The following is a 23826-nucleotide window of genomic DNA, read 5'->3' on the forward strand; positions in this document are numbered from 1 at the left end:
AATTGAAGTTTTTTGCCAGCTGGCTCTTTCAGATCAAAGAAGAGAGAGGGAGGCAGGGAACAGTTTAGCTAACTTTGATCTGCCTGACTTAATTTATAAAACTCTAAGGAAGGAACTGCATGAGTTCACTGACTTTTCATGAGTCACCAGTGTTCAGGAAGACCTACTGACAATTTAGCAGGCTCTCTACCCCTGATTCTGGCATTCATTTCCCATGTAAATTTGCTTGTCTCACATTAGGATTTATAGCTGTCCTTCATAAATTTTAAACAAACGCCTTTTACACTTTTGATGCCTTCCTTTTCCTTTAGATTAGAGGGGGTTGATAAATGGTACAATCTTAAAATCAAATGAGGTGGTAGAATGAGTTAAATTGAGAGTAGCACATTCCTCTTCACTTTAAAACCTAGTTGAAGTTCTCAAAGGATTTGCAAGGAACTTTAAATGTCAGCTTTCTCTCCTCTTTCTACCTTTTTCCCCTTACTAACTGCCATCCTTCCTAGACCCTCCTTTTTCAACCCTTCAGGGCCCCTTTCTTGGGTTTCCTGACTCTTCAGAGTTCTCACTCTCCCCACCCCACACACACTTCTGCTGTTGGAGTTTGCCCTGACCTCTAACCTCAGCAAATCAGACTTGCTTCTTTTTCTCCTCTCTGCCTTTCCCCAACTACCCAGAGCAGCAGAGGGTGTGACGGAGGAATCCCGTATCACCGAACTTGATTTATCTGGTTATCTTTTTAAACGGAAGATTTTCAAATGATGCTGTTTGTTTCGTCCCAGATTGTTTTACAAGGACACGGAACCCGAGTCCCTGCCAAATCCCAGCAGAGTGGAGAGAAGGCTTTTCGCTGTGATTATGATGGGTGTGGAAAACTGTATACAACAGCCCATCACCTCAAGGTGATTATTCAATCAATCCATCAAACAATCGTATTTATTGAGTGCTTTCTATGTGCAGAGCACTGTGCTAAGCACTTGGGAGAGTACAGTATAACAGAGTTGGTAGACACAGTCCCTGCCCACAGCGAGTTTACAATTTAGCGGGAAAAGAAATGTCAAGCTGATAGAACTATCCAGGAAATTCAGTATTTATGCAATTACATTCTTAAACCATTTTAGAATCTACATTGTTAGCTTTAATATGAAGGCTTTGGAGGGGTCATTCTTCAATTACACTCTATTTAGGGGCTCATGATAAGGCATTGCTATCATTTGAAAATATCAGCCCTTAAAATGTTGCATCTAACTGTGTACTTTTGGTAGCCTAAGAAACTTTATCTGGTTGACATAGTGATGACTTTCGGCAGAACAGTGTAGTCTTTCTTATTTATACATTGCAGTTCAGTGCCAAACCAGCAAAACAATTGAAAAGAGCATCAGTAAAAAGGTCCCCACGATCAATAATTGTGGAAGTGATATTTGTTTAGCTCCAAGCACTGTCCTAAGCGCTGGGGTAAATACAGGATAATCGAGCCAGGCACAGTTCCTGTCCCACGTAGGGCTTTGCAGAATAAGTAGGAGGGAGAATAGGTATTTAGTCCCCATTTTACAGATGAGGAAACTGAGGCCCAGAGAAGTCAAACGACTTGCCCAAGGTTATTCAGCAGGTAAGGGATGGAGCTGGAATTAGAACCTAGGTCCTCTGACTCTCAGGCCTGTGCTTTTCCACTAGGTCATGCTGCTTCCCATTTGTTAATACAGGATGAAAGAAGACTTGCTGCCAGGTACTACTTACCAGGCACTTAGGAAAAACGTTGAATTTCTAGTATAAATGTGGCTACTCATTCGTAGATTTGGGTTGAGAATTGTCGGGGTTCAGCATTTGTGCTTTTGTGAAAAGAGGGGCTTCAAAATTGGTGTTTTCAATTTCTTTTACTTAATCCGTCAATCATTTATCAGTCGATCATATTTATTGAGTGCTTACTATGTGCAGAGCACTGTCCTAAGCTCGTGGGAGAGTACAACGTAACAGTCGACTATGACAGAATACAACAGAACTCCTTCAAGTCTCAATTATTGTTATTTTAAAATGTAAAGGGGAACACTTTCATGGAAAGAGGAAAAGAGTAAAAATGATTCTGAGACCGGATTTCCTTTTAAACTGAAAAATGCAAATGGGAGACATTCACAACAGTGTTTTTAACAGGTACATGAAAGGTCCCACACAGGAGATAGACCTTATCAATGTGAACATCCTGGTTGTGGGAAAGCATTTGCAACAGGTAAGATTTTGTGCTTCAACGTTTTGGGGGCAACTATGACAGGCTGGGGTTGATGGGTAACTTGCCTCTCTTGCATTGGGATTTAAAATATTGACTCTCAGAGAATATCATTCTGCCATACTCTAATTTGTGTCCTTCCCTTATTTCCCACTTCTTTTAATGCACTCTTCAGCCCCTTCTCTAGTTGGCATTTCCTCTCCTCCCCCAAAAGAAAAAAAAAATGTGGCTTCATCTCCTCATGTATGGCATCTTCTTCTCTTGGAGAATATAAATTCTTTGAAGAAGTGCTCCTTCCTTCTGAATGTTGAGAATGCCATCTAACACACTGAGGACCCGTTCTTTTCCATTCACTCATTCAGTCATATTTGAGCGCTTACTGTGTACAGAGTACTGTACTAAGCGCTTGGGAAAGTGCAACACAACAGTAAACAATGACATTCCCGCCCCACAACTAGCCTTCAGTCTAGCCAGGGGCGGGAGAGACAGACGTCAATACAAATAAATACAATTACAGATAGGTACATAAATGCTGTGGGAGCGGGGAAGAGCTAAGGGAGCAAGTCAGTGTGAAGCAAAATAGAGTAGGAGTTGAGGAAAAGTGGAGCTTAATAATAATGTTGGTATTTGTTAAGCGCTTACTCTGTGCAGAGCACTGTTCTAAGCGCTGGGGTAGACGCAGGGGAATGAGGTTGTCCCACATGGGGCTCACAGTCTTCATCCCCATTTTACAGATGAGGGAACTGAGGCACAGAGAAGTTAAGTGACTTGCCCACAGTCACACAGCTGACAAGTGGCAGAGCTGGGATTCGAACTCACGAGCCCTGACTCCAAAGCCCGTGCTCTTTCCACTGCGCCACGCTGCTTCTCTTGCTGCTTCCCAGCTGCTTCCCAGCTTAGTCTGGGAAGGCCTCTTCGAGGAGATGGGCTTCCACTGTATCCGGCTACTGCAGATATTATAAAGCCCCATGATTATGTTACGTATTTTGAAGAAAAGTGCTTTATGTTTACATTTTTCTTAAACTCTTCTTTAAGGTTATGGATTAAAAAGCCACGTCCGGACTCACACGGGAGAAAAGCCATATCGGTGTTCAGAAGACAATTGTACTAAATCTTTCAAAACATCAGGAGATCTACAGAAACATATCAGAACTCACACAGGTACTTGTAACAATCCAGACAGGTGGATAAGGCTGAGCCCTTAGAGCCCTGCAGACAAAAAGGTTGGCTTATTTTTTCATCACCACACCCCTCTCCTCCCCACCTCTTTCAAGTGTGGTACCTTTTCCCTGAGGCGTCCCCTCCCTTATCTTCCTGAGGTTTTTTTTTTCATTTGCTCATTATCACTTTGTTAACCATGACATAAGGCAACTGCCTCATTTCCCTGCTCAAGGAATTTCAGAAATTGCTGATGAAAGATAAGATTCTGTAGGACACTCTTTAACACTCTCTCTTTTGCACATTCAGATGTTTTAAATACAGTGTGTTATCTTAGCCAAAGGCAGCGGTGATTTCCCCCTTCTGCTGGATCAGGGAAATCATAACCCCAGGAGTCTTGGATGGAGGATGAATTAGAGTTGACTGCTTCCCCTCCATCCACTGAGTGCAAAGCTATTTTTTTTTTCCAGTGGTGTTCCCAAGACCTAATGAATCGATCAATCAGTCGTATTTATTGAGTGCTACTGTGTGTGGAGCATTGTATTAAGCATTTGAGAAAGTACAGTGTAACAATATAATGGAGTAAGTAGACGTTCCATGTCCATAACAAGTTTACAGAGGGGGAGACAGACATTAATATAAATCAATAGATTATAGCTGTTAACGTAAAAGTTCTGGGGAGCTGAGGGTGGGGACCAAATCCAAGTAGAAGAACTGAGATGAGTTTCAAATTTCATGAGGTTCTGGTTGCATTTTTGGCACCTGTAGAGTTACACTGGGCATTTTTTTTTTTTTTGGTACCAGAAATGCCGTCGTAATCATTATCCTTTGTACTCCACTGCATCAACAACTTCTGCTGAGTATCTTCCAAGTTCCCCACAGTGCTTAAATACGTACCCTTATACTCTACTACCTCCCCTACCTGTTATTTATTTTACTCTCTGTCTTCCCCTGTAGACTGTGAATTCCTTGTAGGCAGGGATGGCATCCACTAGCTCCCTTGTACTTTGCCGAGTGCTTAGTACAGTGCTTTGAACTTAGAATGTGTTCAATAAATGTCACTGATTGCACAACATTCTACCAGGTGCTGGGAACCTACAATATAAATAAAAGACAGAGTCCCTGGATGTGGCTCCTTAAAAGATGATGTTATTAGTACACTGCTGAAAAATTGGAAAATTTAGCTAATTGTGTATTTATGTGCTACTCATCAGTATTAAAGATAATATATACTAAGTATCATTATGATTTTGATGTGGGGCTAGATGTTTTTATTATTAATAAGAGTGGTATTTTAAGTGCTTACATGTGCTGAGCACTATGCGCAACATTGGGATGATGGATAATAATAATGACTTGCCCAAGGTCATACAGCAGGTAAGTGGGGAGCTGGGATCAGAACCCAGGTTGTCTGACTCTCAGGCCCGTGCTCCTTCCACCAGGCCATGCTGCTTCTCACTGTGCCTTGATCTCATCTGTCTCGCCACTGACCTCTTGCCCACATCCTGCCTCTGGCCTGGAATGCCCTCTCTCCTCAAATCCAACAATTACTCTACCCTTCTTCAAAGCCTTATTGAAGGCGCTCTCCTCCAAGAGGCCTTCCCAAACTAAACCCCCCTTTCCTCTTCTCCCACTCCCTTCTGCGTTGCCCTGACTTGCCCCCTTTGCTCTTTCCCCACTCCCAGCCCCAAAGCGCTAATGTACCTATCGGTCATTTATTTATATTAATGCCTGTCTCCCCTCCACCATCCCCACAGACTGTAAGCTCATTGTGGGCAGGGAATGTGTCCATTGTTGTATTGTGATAATAATAATGGTATTTGTTAAGCGCTTACTATGTGCCAAGCACTGTTCTAAGCGCTGGGATAGATACAAGGTAATCAGGTTGTCCAACATGGGGCTCACAGTTTTAATCCCCATTTTACAGATGAGGTAACTGAGGCCCAGAGAAGTTAAGTGACTTGTCCAAAGTCACACAGCTGACATGTGGCAGAGCTGGGATTAGAATCCATGACCTCCAACTCCCAAGCCCATGCTCTTTCCACTAAGTCACACTGCTTCCATAATAATAATGGCATTTGTTAAGCGCTTACTATGTGCCAAGCACTGTTCTAGGCACTGGGGTAGATAGAAGGTTATCAAGTTGTTCCACATGGAGCTCACAGTCTTAATCTCCATTTTACAGATAACTGAGGCACAGAGAAGTGAAGTGGCTTGCCCAAATTCACACAGCAGACAAGTGGCAGAGTCAGAATTAGAACCCATGTCCTCTGACTCTCAAGCCCATGCATCTTCCACTAAGCCACGCTGCTTCTCTACTCTTGTACTCTTCCAAGCACTGAATACAGTGCTCTGCACACAGTAAGCGCTCAGTAAATACAAATAAATGAATGAATCAGTGCTTCTCAGGAGATTCAATAGTATAATTAGATAAAGTCCCTATCCCACACTGGGCTCACAGTCTAAGGGGAAGAGGAAACAGGTATGAAATCCCTGTTTACAGATGGGGAAATAGAGGCACAGAGAAGGTAGATTTCTTGCCCATGATCACACAGCAGTCAAGTGGCAGAGCTAGGATTAGAACCCATATTGTTAGAATTGAAAAATGAAATTCATTGTCCCTGTGCCTGAGGCAGATGATATTAGATGGAATGAGCATTTAGAATAAGGAGTTTGGGGGAATTTATCCGCTCACACAGCTTCAGCTACCACCGCTATACAGATGGCACCCAAGTCTTCCTCACCGGACCCAATCTCTCTCCTGCTTCACACCCTCATCTTTCCATTTACCTCCGAGATATCTCTGCCCAGATAGTATGCTGGCAGTTTAAACCGAACATGTCTCAAACTCAACTCCTCACCTTTCCTTTTGAATCCAAATATGATTGAATGAATGAATAAACCTTCCTATCTTCAATCAAGCAGTGGTATTTATTGAATGCCTGAACTATGATCAGAGCACTGTACTAAGCACTTGGGAGAGTACATGACCACAGAGTTGGCAGACAAGATCCCTGCCCACAACGAATTTACAGACTCTAAACGAGCGCTCACCCTGTGTTACCCACCACCACCACCATCCTCCCCGTCCCAGAAGCCCACAGCCTTTTGTCACTGACTCCTCATCTTTTAATTCTCTCAGTCAGTCTGTCGCTAAATCTTCCCAGTTGTTTTGAAACAATAATTCTCAGCTCCACCCCTCTCTTTCTATCCTTTAGCTCCCAGCCCTGATTCAAGGTCTCCTCATCTCTCGATTAGATTACTATATCAGCCTCCTCCCTGGCATCCCTTGCTCTAACCTCTCCCCTCTTCAGTATATACTACACTCTGTACCCCAGAACACCTTCCTGAAATTATATTTTTCTCCTCTCCCTTTCCCCCTTAAAAAAGCCTCCAATAGCTACCCATTTCCCTCCACATTAAGTAAAAGCTGGCCATTACCTTCAAGGCTCTCTCCTTCTTACTTTTCTGTCCTCTTCACACTTTCCTTCCCTAGCCCATGCTCTACGCTTCTAAGGAAATCTTCTCACTGACCCTCGCTCTCACCGTCAGCCATCTCTAGCACTCCAGGAAGGTGAATAATTGAACCATCCAGGGCAGGTGATTGTTCTTTTTTAAGATATTTCTGAGCCAAGCACTATACTAAGCACTGGGGTAGATACTTGATAGAACAGAAAGAGACTGTCTCACATAGGGCTCACAGTCTAAGAGGGAAGGAGAATGGTATCCTTTCCCCATTATACATATGAGGAAACTGAGGCACAGACCAGTCTGCAGTGTGACCTTGGGCAAGTTGCTTTTTATCTCTGTGCCTCAGTTACCTCATCTGTAAAATGTGAATTGAGACTGTGAGCCCTACATGGGACAGGAACTGTACCCACTCCAGCGGTTAGTACAGTGCCGAGCACATAGTAAGTGATTAATAAATACCATTATTATTATTACAGTGCTCTGCATGTAGTAAGCACTCAATAAATGTGATTGACTGCTTCTCTGTGCTCCATGTAAGAACTGAGCTACTGAACTATTAACAACTGCTCTTAGGTTCTGAGTCCTCAACCAGTTGGGTACCCGATTCTCAGGAACTCCCCCTTTCTTCCCTTTGAGTTCTCAATATGCTAATTCTGTCTCAACATTCACTCAGTCCTTAAGCTTCCTAGGATGCATGTCATTGGCTCTGATGTTTTGAAAACAGTTAGTTTTTCAGTTATGTGGTAGCTCTTTCTTTCTCTCTTCTAGTTTGACTTTCCGTCCTGTAATATTGGGATTTTCTAAGGGTCCTTCCTACTAATCACAGTGGATAATTTTGAAAGGGAGACAGGGAAGGAAAAATTAAGTCTCTGTCTTCTTACAGTCTGCTGTATCAGTTTTCCCTTCGTGACTCTAAAATGGCTGCTTTTTCTCTCTGCTTCCTCTTTTCCCTGTATAAATGAATAGTTTTTTATGTCTCTTACTAGCTGCTTTCCTCTTCTGGTTTTAGCTTTTCTAATCCTGCTTCTCGAGAACTGTACTCTATTTCTTCGGTGATCTGGCCTGACTTAAGCTATTTGTAGTTTCCCACTTGCCCTTCCTTGTAAATTCTGGGTTAGGAAAACTTAATTGTTTATTACTCCTGGTGTGCTTGATGCCCTGTGGGGCATTGTTTCATTGCCCATGGAACTGTTGGATTGAAAAACAATCAGCCTTCTTGGATTCCTTTTTTTAAAAAAATGGTATTAGTTAAGAGCTTACTTTGTGTAAGGCACTATACTAAACTAATCAGGTTGCATACAGTGCATGTCCCACATGGGGGCTCACAACCTTAATCCCATTTACAAATGAGGTAACTGAGGCACAGAGAAGTGAAGTGACTTGCCCCAGGTCACACAGTAGACAAGTGGCAGAGCCAAAATCACATTGTTCCTTAGACTTTATTTCCATCAAAGCCTCCCTACTGGTGACTTAAGTTTTTTAGGGTGTGCTTTATCTTGCCTATTTCTCCCTTTCCTTAGGATCTTGAAAATGATCACGCTAGGAACGCTTCTTCCAAAAAATCCATCCACCATCAGATTCTCAACTTATTTTTCCCTGGTAGTAAGAATCGAATCAAGAAAGCCGCCCAATGTGTTTATTCCTTCAACTTTCTGTTCTGAGAAACAGACTCCAGGGTAATCTGAGAGTCTGTTGGATACGCTGGAGCTCACTGAACTATTTTTTTACAGCACTTATCTGGGCAAAATCTATCTCCACCTTGAAGTTTCCTTGGTAAACTAAGGACAGCATCATTTGTCTTCTCCTTCTGGTTTAATAGATTCTTAAAATGATGTCACTCTATTTGTGGTCTCTTTTCCCCTATTGACTTTCCTCTTGTTTACTGGGAGCATAGATAAATTTTTGATGTAAAAAGTAACCCCACCTCTTTTTTCCCTTTGCTTCTAACCTTCTAATCCAACACTCCTAATCCTGAGCGCTCTCTCCCACCACAGCTCAGTATAATTACATCAAAGCTTCTCCTCCTATTGCCTGGGATTCTTGCATTAGCACATGAGCATTTCAGACTGACTTGGGATTTTCCTTCTCTTTTCCTCCTTACCTCATCATGTGCAGTAGAGCTTCCCTAGTTGGCCAGAAATTTAGGCTTCTCCTTTTGGTTCCCCTCTCAAAACAAGCAAATTTCACTTTGGGGCTACAAGCTCACTGTGGGCAGGTGATGTGTTCTATTGTTACACTGTCCTTTCCCGAGCACTTAGTACAGTGCTCTGCACACAGTAAGTGCTCAGTAGGTATGACTGACTGACTTCCATTCCTGCTGAAGCTATCCCTCCCTAGGTAACCTTGACTTCTTGACAGGCTACTCTTCTCTTTCTTGGTAATATTGAGCCAATCTCCATTTTGGAGGCCCTCTTCTCTGAGGAAGATCTTTCCGTGTTTCCTTCCTCCTTGCTTCTGATGCCCAAGCATCCCTCTTGGTTCTCTCTGGTTGAGGCCAGAGAATAGCATCCATTCCCAGAAAGAAAAGAAGCAATAAATAGTGGTATTTATTGAGCGCTTACTATGTGCAGAGCACTGTATGAAGCACTTGGGAGAGCACAGTACAACAGAATTAGCAGACAAGTTTCCTGCCCATAACGAGCTGAGAGTCTAGAGAAGAGCTTCTGTCTAAACTCTCCATTATATTTCTGGGTCCCTGGCATTCACCAGCACTCCTGGGGCTTAGCATTCAGAAGGAAACCTGCATCCTTCGACACAATCCTAGACGGAAACCAAATCTAATCTTTTTGGCTCGTATGGGTCTCTTTACTTTTCTTCCATCCTGCGTTTCAGGTGAAAGGCCCTTTAAGTGTCCCTATGAAGGCTGCGGTCGGTCGTTCACAACTTCAAATATCAGAAAAGTTCATATCAGGACACACACGGGAGAAAGGCCCTACTACTGCACGGAACCAGGATGTGGAAGAGCATTTGCCAGTGCGACGAATTATAAGAATCACGTGAGGATACACACAGGTGACTCACCACGGTTCAGCAGTTGATTTTTGGTGTCCTGGGCACAAATGATCAGGATAGGCAAATGGGGAGTTCACACAGTTGGGTTACTGAAACTTCTTTTTCTTTTAATACTCTCATTTTCCTCCTCTTGATCTTGCTTTTTTTTTCATGCTTTATGGTTAGGGCTTAGAGATTATTCATTACTACTTGAAAAAATGAATAGTAACAGTCTCAGAGATGTCCAGTTATAGGAAAGGTAGACCAAAACTAGGATTTAAATTAGATGAGATGTCAGTTATATAGGGGCATAGATAGATCTAGTTTTTTTTAAGGACAAGGGGATAAGGACCCAGGGAGGAAAAACTTTTCCTTGCCCCTAAAGCCCTGAATGACTCTATCTTTTTTCTAGGAGGACTGTAGGAATACTGTGGCCAGTTCAGCTTTGTAATCTTGTGTGGTCTGTTTTTGTGTTGTTTGTGTTTCCAAATAGGGGAAAAGCCATATGTTTGTACAGTCCCTGGGTGTGACAAACGTTTCACAGAATACTCCAGTTTGTACAAACACCACGTGGTTCACACTCATTCAAAACCCTACAATTGCAATCACTGTGGGAAAACGTATAAGCAGATCTCTACATTAGCTATGCACAAAAAGACGGCACACAATGACACAGAACCAATCGAAGAAGAACAGGAAGCCTTCTTTGAACCTCCACCAGGTTAGTTTTCAGTTCAATGAGTTTGTCTTTGAGTCCTGGCAGATTAAGGGCCTGCAGATGTGAATCAAATATTTTTCAATACACGACATGCTTAATGTTCATTAAAAACAGCAGTAGTTAGAGGTAAAACAGAGGTAAAATAATGCAGCAGGTAATATTTTGTTCTTGAAGTCTTTAATGCACTCAGAAATCTTATTTAAAGATTAATTTAAGCATGGGTGGTCTTTTCAAATGGGCATGGCAGTATTTCAAGACTGATAATAGAGTAATAGAGGAAGGTGATTGGGAAAGAGTAAACCCATCCCAAGAAAATTCAACCTTGCAAATAAAGTTACTAGGTTGTAGCCCCTTGAGGGCACGAATCATGTTGACCGACTCTTCAGTATTTACCTAAGTGCTTAATAGAGTGCTCTGCACATTGTAAGTGCTCAATAAATCCAATAAAGTGTCATTTAAAGGCCTTGGTAAGTGAATAAAATGTTGGGCCTCTCATTCGAGCACTCATGTCTAACTGTTAGTACCAGTCAGGAGTGGACAAAATAGGGCCTGAAAACTGGATCTGAGATATAGAGTGATTCACACTCCCTCGCAGACTAGAGGCAGCTGATCACTAATAATAATGAGGGTTAGGTTAGGCGCTTACTATGTGCCAAACACCGTACTAAGCATGGGGCAGATACAAACTAATCAGGCTGGATGCAGTCCCCGTCCCATGTAGGGCTCACAGTGGGGCAAAACAAGTACTGAATCCCCATTTTACAAGTGAGAAAACTGAGGCATAGAGAAGTAAAGTGGCTTTCTCAAGGCCACACAGCCAGTACATGGCAGTGCAGGGATTATAACACAGTGGGGGGTGGTTGAAGCAGCTGTAGGTTCACTCATGGTGGGTCCAAACTGCTGAGCCTTTGGGCCTTCATGGGATTCATTCATTCACTTGTATTTATTGTGCACCTACTGTGTGCAGAACACTGTACTTAGTGTTTGGAGTACAGTAGAGCAATAAACAGATACATTCCCAGCCCACAACGAGCTTAGAGTCTGGGGAATGGTCCAGAGCGGGAGTTTGGCCACAGTGCACAGATATTGCTAACTGTGCCTCCTACAAGATTGAAGTTGTTATTATTATTAATAATAATCATAAATAATTTTGGTATTTGTTAAGCACTTACTATGTATCAGGCATCATACTAAGCGCTGGGGTGGTTACAAGCAAATCGGGTTGGAAGCAGTCCCCATCCCCCGTGGGGCTCACAGTCTCAATCCCCATTTTACATGTGAGATAACTGAGGCTCAGAGAAGTTAAGTGACTTGCCCAAGATCACACAGCAGTCAAGTGGCAGAGCTGGAATTAGAACCCATGATCTTCTGGCTCTCGGGACCCCTACACCATGCTGCTTCTCGTTGTCACTGGGCTTCTGGGTCTCAAACACCCCACCCTCTCCCAATCTTCCCAGTGACCCATGGAGGAGCTGTGTGTGGTCTTCACAGGTGTAGGAGGTTTGGTAAGTGGTCCACCAGCCTATGTAACTTCCCACCTCCAAAAGAGGTGTTCGTGATGAGATCTAAGGTCAAATCATAGCTGTTCCCTAAGAGCAAATTCTCAGAAACAATCTTAATTAACAAATGATGTTATCTTCAGTAAAGTCCGTATGATTTCATTAGCGTCTGTAGTTCTATAAAATTTGGAATTCATAGTTGTCGGTTCCAAAGAAAAAGGAAACGAAGACAGATAGTTCCTTGAAAATGAAAGGCACTTAGACCCCAGTGAAAGGCAAAATACATTTGAAAATCAAGCGAAAGCACATTTTTTGACTATTAAATTGTAAAAAGTTGTGGAAGATTTAGAAGAAAAATGAAAAAATAGAGATTAAAAAAATTGGGCTAACATAGCTAAGATGGAGGGAGCCCTCCGTCAGATTTAAGAATTCTCTGCAACGTGCTGTTTAGTTGAACACGCTTTCATTCCCTACTGCTACTTGAGACTCCTGGAAATTGATTATTGAAATTATTTCATGGTGGTTCACTAGTTATTAAGTGCAAAAGTTGACGATCACCAGTATCTACCTCAGCACTTAGCCCAGTGTGTGGCACATAGTAAGCACTTAAAAACCACAGGTATTGTTGTTGTGATTATTAGGTGGACTTGGATAGGCTTCCGTGAAATGGTGCCTGTAACACAATGCAGAATGGAAGGGGGTTGATAAATTTTTCCCCACCTCAAGGCAATCAGATTTCTGACACTAGTCTTTGGAACCATCAAATTTGGGCTGTTGGAGCGGAGCTAAAGTATCCATGGGTTTACCTTCCTAATTTCAAACCTTCTGTCTCCTATTTGAACTCTGTACAGATTCCCCTACCCTTTCTGTAGAGAATCACTTTTAAAAATGAGAATACAAATTCATTTATCTTTCTAACATCTTAAAGAGCTCAGTCATGCTATTTCTGTCTTTCACTGAAGGTAGATGGGGAAAGGGGGGTGAAAATCCATCTAGTCCAAATGGCCCAATAATGTTGACTCTGGGACATAGCCACAATAAAGGCTTTCAGATTGCAGAGTTCTTAATGGTACTTAAATAAAGACTGGGTCGGGGGATCCGTTTTAAGAAATGATTAAACTAAGCAAAGATAACATACCATTACACCAGCCCTTACACAATGGTGTCATTCTTTATTTTTGAAGAAAGGTCTATATATGTATTTGTTAATGAATAATTACTTGGATTGTATTTACTGACCAATCAAATATAGGAGTTAATGTTTAGTGAGAAAAATCACAGGGGGCCCTGTCACTATTTTTGTTCAATTTCCCATGATTTGTATTTTATGCTACCATTAATATTTTTTTGTGCAGGTGAACCCACGGCATCATTCTCAAAAAGGCACATCTTTCTGGCTTTATTTTGATTGCCTTTTAATTTGTCTGGGCGTATTGGGTTTTTACCTTTAAAATGGTATTTGTTTAAACAGGTCAAGGTGAAGACGTCCTGAAAGGGCCACAGATAGCCTACGTTACAGGGGTTGAAGGGGAAGATGTGGTTTCTGCCCAGGTGGCTGCAGTGGCTCAGTCAGGATTAGGCCAGCAAGTGGCACTCATCTCCCAGGATGGGACTCAGCATGTAAGTACCTGCCCTTGTGTGAAAGCCCAACGAGAGTCCTGGTTGAAATTACTGAAGGGAACCAGAAGGAAACTCACGACTATGCTCCAGGTGTCCTAGTTGTGTCGGCCTAGAGGTTTAAGGGTAGGGAAGCTATGGCTTTGATCCCTCAGCTCTGTAACGGAAGCTGCACATTACAGTTCTGTGGGAATGTTGGGTCCTCTTCTTATTTCAGAACACAAAAAGCATCATCCGAGGCCACCATTTTAGGATGTCACCACTCCAGAATATTGCCCACCTGAGACTAGAGCTGCAACCAGTTGTGTTTGCCAAAATACCCATGTGTGCATAGAAATGCCCCCACATACTCTCTTAAAGAAGTCAAAGAGTGATGTTAGGTCTCCCACTCCTTATGGGAAATGGGTTGGCTCTTAGAACTGGACTCCCAGACTTGTTCAGCCCACAGCTCTGATAACAAGACCTGAGAGTTTCCAGATGGGGTTCAGAAGGCCCAAAATGGCGGCTTTCTGGCCTGTTAATTTTCTGAAACCTTCCCCCTCCCTAGTCCCCATCTCCCACTAAAACCCATAGCTCTTTGGCCGTCACACACGCAGTGGAAAGTTGGTCTCTTTGTGGATGTCTATTTCAGATGTTCCCACTAACTACCAAGTGCCTTCTGAAGGGCGGGGTCAAGAGCTGACCTGGAAAAGCGTGGGGAAAGGAATGACCGGAAGGCTGGTGGGTTCTCCGGCCTTCCTGCTCTTTCAGTCCCATGACACCCCAGGTCAGCCCTCTCCAGGCACCTCTCCTTCTGTCACAGTCTTCTCCCTCCAAGCTACAGCTCTTTCCTCTAGCCCTTGAAAACCCTCTTTCTTGAGTGATCTATAAAAGCACTGAATACCTCAGTGACTTTGTGTAAAGTAGGAGTTGGAAAAGCTTGTAGCAGTCAAATTCCTATCCAGGAGAACCCCAAACCTCCTCAGGATCAAGCTTTTCCCCTTACTCCTTTCTTACTACTTAAGTAACGAACTATTGACTTCTAACCGTCAGTCCTCTTTTTTCCATCTCTGCTCTCCTGACTCCAAAAGGATCATTCCCTCCTAATGTTTTTTGCTCTAACAGATTGTTCAATTGTGAAATCCCAGGCTTGGGTAACTTAACGGCTTTCCTGGAGGACATTCATTTTTTATTTATTTATTTTTAAAATATTTTCCACCATTGCTGGAATTGGTTTCAAATGAACAACACATTCCTTAAACAGAATTTTTTTTTCATGGCCCTTTGCTTAGCCTTGTGGGCTCCACATGGAGAGAGGGTGACTCTGGATGCGATGGAGTCAGAGTTAGTCAAGTGGAACTGTGAAGCAGCTTCAGAGACTCTCTACACCTAAATGTTTCTAAGTGCCGGTGAGCATCTTTAATGCATTTAAAATTATAAAAACCAGGACCAGATTGTGATTGCTTTCTTCCTCAGTAGGGCATGCTTCCTGGAGGGGCATTAGCACTTCTAGGTCATCAGGGCACTTGACCAGTTGTCTAGCGGCTGAATAAGAATTCTTGCAACTTCAAAAGCTAAGCGGTTTAGTCCCAGTTTTTCCACCAAAGAATCAGTAACAGTCTTTAGGGAAAGTCTTTGGGAAACCTCACGCTAATCTTTAAAATGGGTTGCATTTCAGGTCAACATCTCTCAGGCTGACATGCAGGCTCTAGGTAATACTATCACCATGGTAACACAGGATGGCACCACTATCACAGTGCCTGCTCATGATGCAGTCATCTCTTCAGCAGGAACACACTCTGTAGCCATGGTTACTGCAGAGGGTACAGAAGGGCAGCAGGTAAATGTCTTTTCCAAATGTGCATAAACAAGGCTCAACAAATACATTCATTTCACTCGGTGATTATGGGTGACCAAAGGCAATCCAGTGTGAGATGCAGTAAAATTAGAATCAGGGGACAGAGAGGTATGAAGATAAGACATCAAACAAACTAAAACAAACAGATAAACCAAAGACTACCCACCCAGGCAAAGGCAGAGAACTTCAGACAATGGTGATTTTTGTTTGACTGGTGAACTAAACCAACATTTGTTGAGTCTGCATACATAAATATAACTAGTGCAAATAAGCCCAGAGGTGGGATGTAGCACATAGCATTAGCTCAGGCAGGCCACTTACACCTATTTCTAAGACACCTATCACCAAAAACCCATCACAAATTGGGTCCCCTGGACCTGCTTCTCCTCAGAAGACTGGAGGGGAGGGCAAGAGATTCTTTTGAGGCCACTGTAGGGATGACAAGAGAGCTGCAGCAGCAGCCAAACCTAGTCCCGTCATTAGCTCCCAGGACTACCAGCCTCCGCCAACCACAGGGTGGGCTTCCTGCAGACCCCGGGTTGGGCATCCGCAGCAGGGACTCTGGGCAGGCAGCCAGCAGCAATTGCCTTGGCTGCTACCTTTTCTCTTACCACCTCCTGCTGCAATGAATAATAGTGATGATGATGATGATGGTATTTGTTAAGCACTTACCATGTGCCAGGCACTGTACTAAACGCTGGGGAGGATACGAGCAAATCGAGTTGGACTCAGTCCCTGCCCCAGGTGGGGCTCCTAGTCTCAATCCCCATTTGACAGATGAGGTATCTGAGGCCCAGAGAAGTAAAGTGACTTACTCGAGTTCACACAGCAGACAAGTGGCGGAGCAGGATTAGAACCCATGACCTTCCGACACCCAGGCCTCTGCTCTTTCCACTAGGACACTGCTGCTTACTTGGATCCTCCCCGAGCTCTTCTGTCTGAATGATTATGTGTGGTTATCTGAGTCCTATCCCTCATACCTCCTGCTGGTTTCTCCTTCCCCTCTCACCCCTCAGGCAGTTGACCTCTGAGTCACCAGTAAAAGTGACTACCACATCGGTGCAGTCAGGATCTCATAGGACTCTAATTCCCCTTCTAAAATAGCCCAAGAATATATTTTTATTTAGGACTCAGAAATAAAGAACCAAGACGAATGAAAATAAAACCCCCACCTCCAGGGATACTCTAAGGAACCATTTCTGTTGACCTTGGGGACTCAACGTAACTTTAACGGGCATTTGGAAAAACCAACTGTGCTTGACATTTCTTTTACGATCAGTACTGTGAGCTTAGCATTTTCTAATTATACTGTTTTTAGAGTGTACTCACAGCCCAAATTATAGCTGTTTATTAAGCTTTTATACAAGTACACTTCAATAGGTCTCAGTTTGTTGTTAGTCAAATTTCAGGTGGAATTCAGTATTCTACCTTTTGGATCTTGAAAAATACTTTGTATATTAGGGTAGCAAATCTTTCAAGTTTCTTCTAGCACTTTCCACTGCAGAAAACCTCTGTCCTTCCTTCCTTCTTGCAGAAGGCAATTTTTTTTCTTGGTTGGGTGATTTTTTTTCCCATTTTCTTTTCTAATACCCCTGTTTTTGTTCTCTTTTATGTAACTACTAGGATGAATGCTTGTGAAATTTTGTTTCTGCTTAGATGTGATGGATAAGAAAATCCTGCTTCTGGCATAAAAAAAGAGATAAAATCAGTTACCTTTAGTTAGGAAGTGGTCATCCCCTTTCATCCATAGCCTAATTGCAGTTTTTCCTTCCCTTGGTCAAAGAAAAACCATGTCTGATGTGGAACAAAAGAAGTTTTCTTACAACCAAATTTGGGAATCAGTGGACATTAGGGTCCAATATTATTCCGGTAGATAAATTTGTCACTTTTAATAACTTCTGTCAAAAATGCTGTAAGTACAGGGAAAGCTTTAAGACTTTATATATTTATGTATATATTTACATATATATCTGTATATGGACACACATACATATGGTTTTTCTTTTTTATTTTTTTTGCTGATAAGGTTGCTATAGTGGCTCAGGATTTAGCAGCATTCCATACAGCTTCATCAGAAATGGGCCATCAGCCCCACGGACATCACTTAGTGACAACAGAAACCAGACCTGTTACGTTATTAGCAACGTCCAATGGCACTCAAATTGCTGTGCAGGTAAGTGTAATATATTCAAAATTCCTGCGGCACGCTATGATCTAAGCCTCCCAAGAGCATAGTTCAGGGCTGTGCCCACAGGTCCCTCCTAAAGGCTGTTAATGGCCATCAGCTAATAAGACTGCAGAAATTGGTCTGGGGAGAGAGATCCCTAAGTAAACAATACTGCCCCTGGAAAAAGTGAACAAAACCTAATACGGATGAGCTAGATTCTGGACTGCCCCGCACCTACTGCCAGAGAAAATGAGAATTTGTCCCTCCATGAGGCAAAAGCTTCTCAGATCCTGGGGTGGGTTATCATGAACATATCAAATTTGAACAGGCTGTTACCACCGTAAAGTCTCAGCCATTCTTTAGAAAAGAATTATCTGCTGTTCTGGTGAGCTCAGCTACATTAGAATTTCTGGACAATGATAGAACAGATGGGAGGGATTCTGGGCCCCGAAGTTACTAACAATCGTGGCACTCCACCCATCTAATCAGCCCCGTGTAGTCAACCATAATATAAAGGAGAGCCAGCTAAAGGAGCCCCTGCTTTCCAGATAACGGGACTAGCAATTTCCCAACTAAGTCAATTAGATCTTTGGACTTTGTTTACACACACACACACACACACACACACTCACAAGCACATATCACCTTAATAATGTAAAGCCACACGTTCAGCTCTGAATTTCCTGAAAAGAATGTGTATCTTGTGGTGTTCATTCCTCATTTGGGGATGTCCTCCGGTGAAGGGAGAGGAAGAAGTGCCGAATTTGTAGTATGGTTTCCAGAGTGTCAGTTCCAAGTAGGTTCCTGCACCTATTATTAATGATGATAATTCATAATCATGGTATTTATTAAGCACTTGCTATGTGCCAAGCACTGTTCTAAGAGCTTGGGAAATGCAAGCTAGTATTAAAGGTTTTTGAAGAGTGGGGAGGATGTGTAATGATCTGAGCAGCAGAGTGAAGTATGGAGAGGGGAGCAACAGGAGGCAGGAAATTCAGCAAGGAGACTGCTGCAGCAGTCAAGGTAGGCTATGATAAGTGCTTGGATAAGTGAAGTAGCAGTTTGGATAGAGAGAAAAGGGCAGATTATAGAGATGTTACAAGGGCAAAATCGCCCTAATTTGGTGACAGGCTGAAAATGAGGGATGAAGGAGAGAGATGAGTCAAGGATAATGCCAAGGTTATGGGCTTGTGAAACAGGGATGATATCTCCTTTGTGGGCAGGAATCATGTCTACCTACTCTGTTGTATTATACTCTCCCAAGAGTTTAGTACAGTGCTCTGCATGCGCTGCACGCAGTGCTCAATAATACGATTAAATGAATGAATAAATACCATTGATTGATTGTCAGCAGTTTTGGGAAAGTCTGGGAGAGGACAGAGTTTGGATAGGATGAGGAGTAGAGATGTCTTGAAGACATTGGTCTAGTGGACAGAGTATGGGCCTGGGAGTCAGAGGACCTGGCTCTAATCCCGGCTCCCCAACTTGTCTGCTGTATAACCTTGGGCAAGTCACTCAACTTGACTTGGGTGACTTGGGTGTGGGTAGAGTTGGAGGCTAGATGGAGACCCAGAACTGAGTCTTGAGGGACACCCCCCCCCCCCAATTAGAGTGTGGGAGGCAGAAGAGGAGCCAGTGAAAGAGAATAAGAATGAGTGGCAAAAGAGAGAGGAGAATCAGAAGACAGTGTTAGTAAAGCCAAGGTTTGGCAGTTTTTCTGGAAGGAGTTAGTCCACACTGTTGAAAGAATTCTTGATTCCAGGCCAGTGTTCCTTACGCTAGGCCCCACTTGAGAAAATCCATAGCCCCCTCACCCCCCCAAGGTCCTACATCACCCCTCAAGCACTCTGGCTTCAAAACTCAGAGTAGCAGTAAGAGTATTTATTTTTTATGGTATTTGTTAAGTGCTTTACTATGTTCCAGGCAGTGTACTAAGCGCTAAAGTAAATACAAGCTAATCAGGTTGGAGACAGTCCTTGTCCCACATTCTCCTACTATTTCTCTGGTGGCTCCTCTTTTCCCACTCCCTTCTGCATCGCCTCGACTTGCTCCCTGCATTCATTCATGCTCCCTCCTGGACCCACAGCACTTATGTACATATCTGTCATTTATTTAATTTATGTTTCCCCACACTAGACTGTAAACTGTAAACTTCTGTGGGCAGGGAATGTGTCTGTTATATGGTACTCTCCCAAGTGCTTAGTAAAGTGCTCTGCACACAGTAAGCGCTCAATAAATATGACTGACTGCCTCCCACACCTTAACTGTGGGAGTCACTCAAGGTTCAGTCCTGGGTCTCCTTTTCTCCATCTATACTCAGTCCCTTGGAGAACCCATTTGCTCCCATGGCTTCAACTTCCATCTCTATATGGATGATTCCCATCAGGCATCCCCAGTGGGGGAATAGACATTAAAATACATTACGGTTATGTACAGAAGTGCTGTGAGGCTGAGGGTGGGTTGAATAAAGGGTTCAAATCCAAGTGCAAGGGCAATGCAGAGGGGAGAGGAAGTAGAGAAAGTGAGGGTTTAGTGGAGAGTAATGTTAAGGTTAGGGGCTTGTAAGACAGGGAGGAGGGTGGTGATGCCTACAGTGATGGGAAATTCAGCAGGGAACAGGATTTGGAGGGGAAATGAGCAGTTCTGATCTGGACTTGTTAAGATTGAGGTTTAGGGGGAACATCCAAATACAGATGTCCTGAAGGCAGGAGGAAATGGGAGACTGCAGAGGAGGAGAGAGATCAGGGTTGGAGATGTAGATGTGGGGAATCATCCTCATAGAGATGGTAATTGAAGCCATGGGAGCAAATGAGTTCTCCAAGAAAATGGGTGTGGGAATGGGAGTGTCAGCCACAGACTGATGCAAACAAAAGTCATCTTACACCTCTCAAGAAAACGAGGTTCAAATATGTCCCAGGAAAAAGTTTAGCAATTTATTTTCGCTTGTTGGAGTTTGTCATTGGTTAAGCTCACCTGACATCTTGAGTACTTCATCTTTTTGATCTTTGAATAACTACCAAAATGAAGAATGATGGGCTTTTGTGGGGGGGCTGAGTTTGAAGACATTTTATCAAGTAGCTAAATGTGCTCTTCTAGTGTTTAGTTGTCATTGTGTATATAGTATGTTATATTCTCTCAAGTGCTTAGAAAAAGTGCCCCGCACAAGGTAAGCACCCAATATGATTGATTGATTGGATTATCTTAATTCCTTGCAATAATAATTGCAGCATTTGTTAGCACTTACTATATGCCACGCACTGTATTAAAGCACTGGGGTAGATACCAAATAATTAGGTCAAATACAGCATGGCCTAGTGGATAGGGTATTGGCCTGGGAGTCAGAAAGCACTAGGTTCTAATCCTGCGCTCTGCTCTGTGACCTTGGGCAAATCACTCAACTTTTCTGGTCTTCAGTTACCTCATCTGTAAAATGGGGACTAAGACAGTGAGCCCAGGTGGAACATGAACTGTGTCCAATCTGATTAGCTTGTATCTACCCCAGTGCTTAGTACAGTGCCTGGCACATTTTAAGCACTTAACAAATACCATTGAAAAAAATACAGCTGCTGTCCCACATGGGGCTCTCAGTCTAGAGGGGAGGAAAAATAGGTACTTATTTCCCATTTGGTGGATGAGGAGCCTGAAGCACAGGGAAGTGAAGTGACTTGCCCAGTGTTACATAATAGGCAAGAGACAGACCGAATTAGAACTCAGATCCCCTGACTTTTTAAAAATAATATTTGTTAAGCACTTACTATGTACATACACTGTACTAACTGCTCATGTTGGATACAGTCCATGTCCCATAAGGGGCTCTTTATCCCCCATTATGCAGATGAGGTAACTGAGGCACAGAGAATAATAATAATAATGTTGGTATTTGTTAAGCACTTACTATATGCAGAGCACTGCACTGGGGGAGATAACAGGGAAATCATGTTGTCCCACATGAGGCTCACAGTCTTAATCCCCATTTTACAGATGAGGTAACTGAGGCCCAGAGAAGTTAAGTGACTTGCCCACAGTCACACAGCTGACAAGTGGCAGAGCTGGGATTCGAACCAATGACCTCCGACTCCCAAGCCCGTGCTCTTTCCTCTGAGCCACAAAGTTCAGTGACTTGCCTAAGGTCACACACCAGACAAGTGGAGGTGCTGGGATTAGAACCCAAGTCCTTCTGACTTCCACACTCCTGCTCTTTCCACTAGGTCACTGCTTCCCTGTACCTCAAAAATGCAACAAATTTGAGGATTAAAATTTTGTGAATATTTTCTGTAATTCACTAATTACTTCCACTGGGTTTTTTTGGGCTGTCAAATCAAAATGCCATTTGTTGTGGACACATGTTCTTGTTTCAGCTTGGAGAACAGCAGTCATTAGAAGAAGCCATCAGAATAGCCTCCAGGATACAGCAGGGGGAAACTCCAGGAATGGATGACTAATGGACAAAACAGAGCATCAACTATTTTATCTTCAGAAAGCAGAGGTCCATGCCAGTACCTGAAAACTTTGAAGTTCCCTTTCATTGATTCTCAGTACACATTTTTATGCAAGAGTGGAGAACATTTTACGCTTGATGCTTTTGTGTACATTACTCTTGGAATAGATTTCCAACCTGATCCATTGTGCATACCAGAATACAAAATTAGAATTGTATAGAAAATTTGGACGTTATTCTTTTATCAGCTGACAGAGTTCTGGAGTCTACCTACAAAACAAACCCAGCGGTAGAAATACCAGAATTAATTTTTAACTTAAGGTGGAAAATAAAAGGCTTTACCTAAAACTTCAAGGGTTTAAAAAGGTCATAACAATCATCATTCCAGAAAGGGGCACGGAAACCAAGGATATGAAGCCTTTTTAGCATTTTCCTAAATAACAAAGTCTCCACATTTTCGGTTTTGTTGTACACTTTTAAATTTTGATTTGTCTCATGTTGTCTCATCCATTTGAAAAGTTTACAGTTTCTCTTACCTATTGTTCTTCCTCCCTACCCCTCCACTTACTGTGTAAATAACGACTGTTCAAGCTGGAAGCATTAACTGTATTATCTTTGCATTGGATTATGGTCAAGAGAGAGAGAGAAGCTTTGGTTGTTTAACATTCAGAAAGTTACATGTAAGGCTTCAATTTCCATTAAGATTTCACTTTAAGAAAATAATTTGGTTGTTTTTCTTTTCAAAAGATGGTAAAGTAAAATATGTCCACAGCATATTGTCTAAGAAGACAGAAATACTGTGATGTTAAATACTTCTTATTGAGGTTACTATGAGTTATTTATTTCTTGCTCGGTATATATTATGCACTGTTCCAAAGTTTATTTACCATATAGTTTATTCTTGATTATAGCAGTAGTTTAAGAAATGTTAACTTAACTTTTTTCATTCTAATAAAATTGAAATATAAAGAGCCATGATAAGAAAGCATTTATTGATGACTCTTCACAACGATTATTTGAAGTTTTCCACCAACATACTAAAATAGGATTTGAGCAAATCATTTTGAATCAATGAGGCTATTTTTTAATTTAGTACTACTCCACTATTCGTTTCACTATGATATGTTATGGCTACATTTCATTTCAAGGTGGATAATGAAAGAACCCTTATTTATTGATTATAAATAAGTTTTTATCTCATATTTTCAATGTCAACTGTCACTCATTTGAGCTAAATTTGTGCTTTGGGCTTCATTGGTCGGATTCCATCTTCAATCACTTATTTTTATTTATTTATTTATTATGGTATTTGTTATGAGCTTACTTTGTGCCAGGCACTATACTAAGTGCTGGAGCAGATTTAAGCTAATCAGGTTGGACACGGTCCATGTCCCATATCGGGCTCACAGTTTTAATTCCCGTTTTACAGATAAGTGAGGCACAGAGAAGTGAAGTGACTTGCCCAAGGTCACTTAAGGGTATTGGAAGTTAAGTATTAGAGAAAGTGCTGGTACCCTTACATTACACCTTAATCCATCCCCAGTAATTTGGTGACAGTGAGAGAGGCCGTTCTACCGTAATGAAGAGAGTCTAATCAATAGGGTGCCCACGACCCCACAATCCTAATCCCGCCCAAACTTGCTCCCATTCTTGAAAGAGAAAGACCAAATTCACTTGGTTCTCCCTGAACTGTCTCTGACCCTCTCCTTCCT

The 23826-nt window shown here is 42.4% G+C and overlaps 1 protein-coding gene across 7 annotated transcripts in view; it reads left to right on the forward strand.

Annotated features, from left to right (window-relative positions):
• Positions 1-23085, forward strand: part of ZNF143 (zinc finger protein 143) — a 49210-nt gene extending 26125 nt beyond the window's left edge. For 3 of the 7 annotated variants that reach the window (XM_029060718.2, XM_029060721.2, XM_029060719.2), the window contains 9 exons: positions 780-899; positions 2146-2221; positions 3254-3379; positions 9680-9859; positions 10332-10559; positions 13527-13675; positions 15330-15491; positions 17536-17682; positions 22035-23085. In XM_029060718.2, the coding sequence (XP_028916551.1) occupies positions 780-899; positions 2146-2221; positions 3254-3379; positions 9680-9859; positions 10332-10559; positions 13527-13675; positions 15330-15491; positions 17536-17682; positions 22035-22118 (1272 nt within the window). In that variant the 3' untranslated portion in view covers positions 22119-23085. Of the gene's footprint in view, positions 1-779; positions 900-2145; positions 2222-3253; positions 3380-9679; positions 9860-10331; positions 10560-13526; positions 13676-14943; positions 15061-15329; positions 15492-17535; positions 17683-22034 lie in introns of those variants that run through there. The other 4 variants (XR_003757898.2, XM_029060723.2, XM_029060724.2 and 1 more) reach the window with 4 other exon arrangements.
• The last annotated feature ends 741 nt before the right edge of the window (positions 23086-23826 follow it).

The sequence above is a fragment of the Ornithorhynchus anatinus genome, chromosome 3 (genome assembly GCF_004115215.2).
Source record: "Ornithorhynchus anatinus isolate Pmale09 chromosome 3, mOrnAna1.pri.v4, whole genome shotgun sequence".
NCBI classification, from domain to species: Eukaryota; Metazoa; Chordata; class Mammalia; order Monotremata; family Ornithorhynchidae; genus Ornithorhynchus; species Ornithorhynchus anatinus.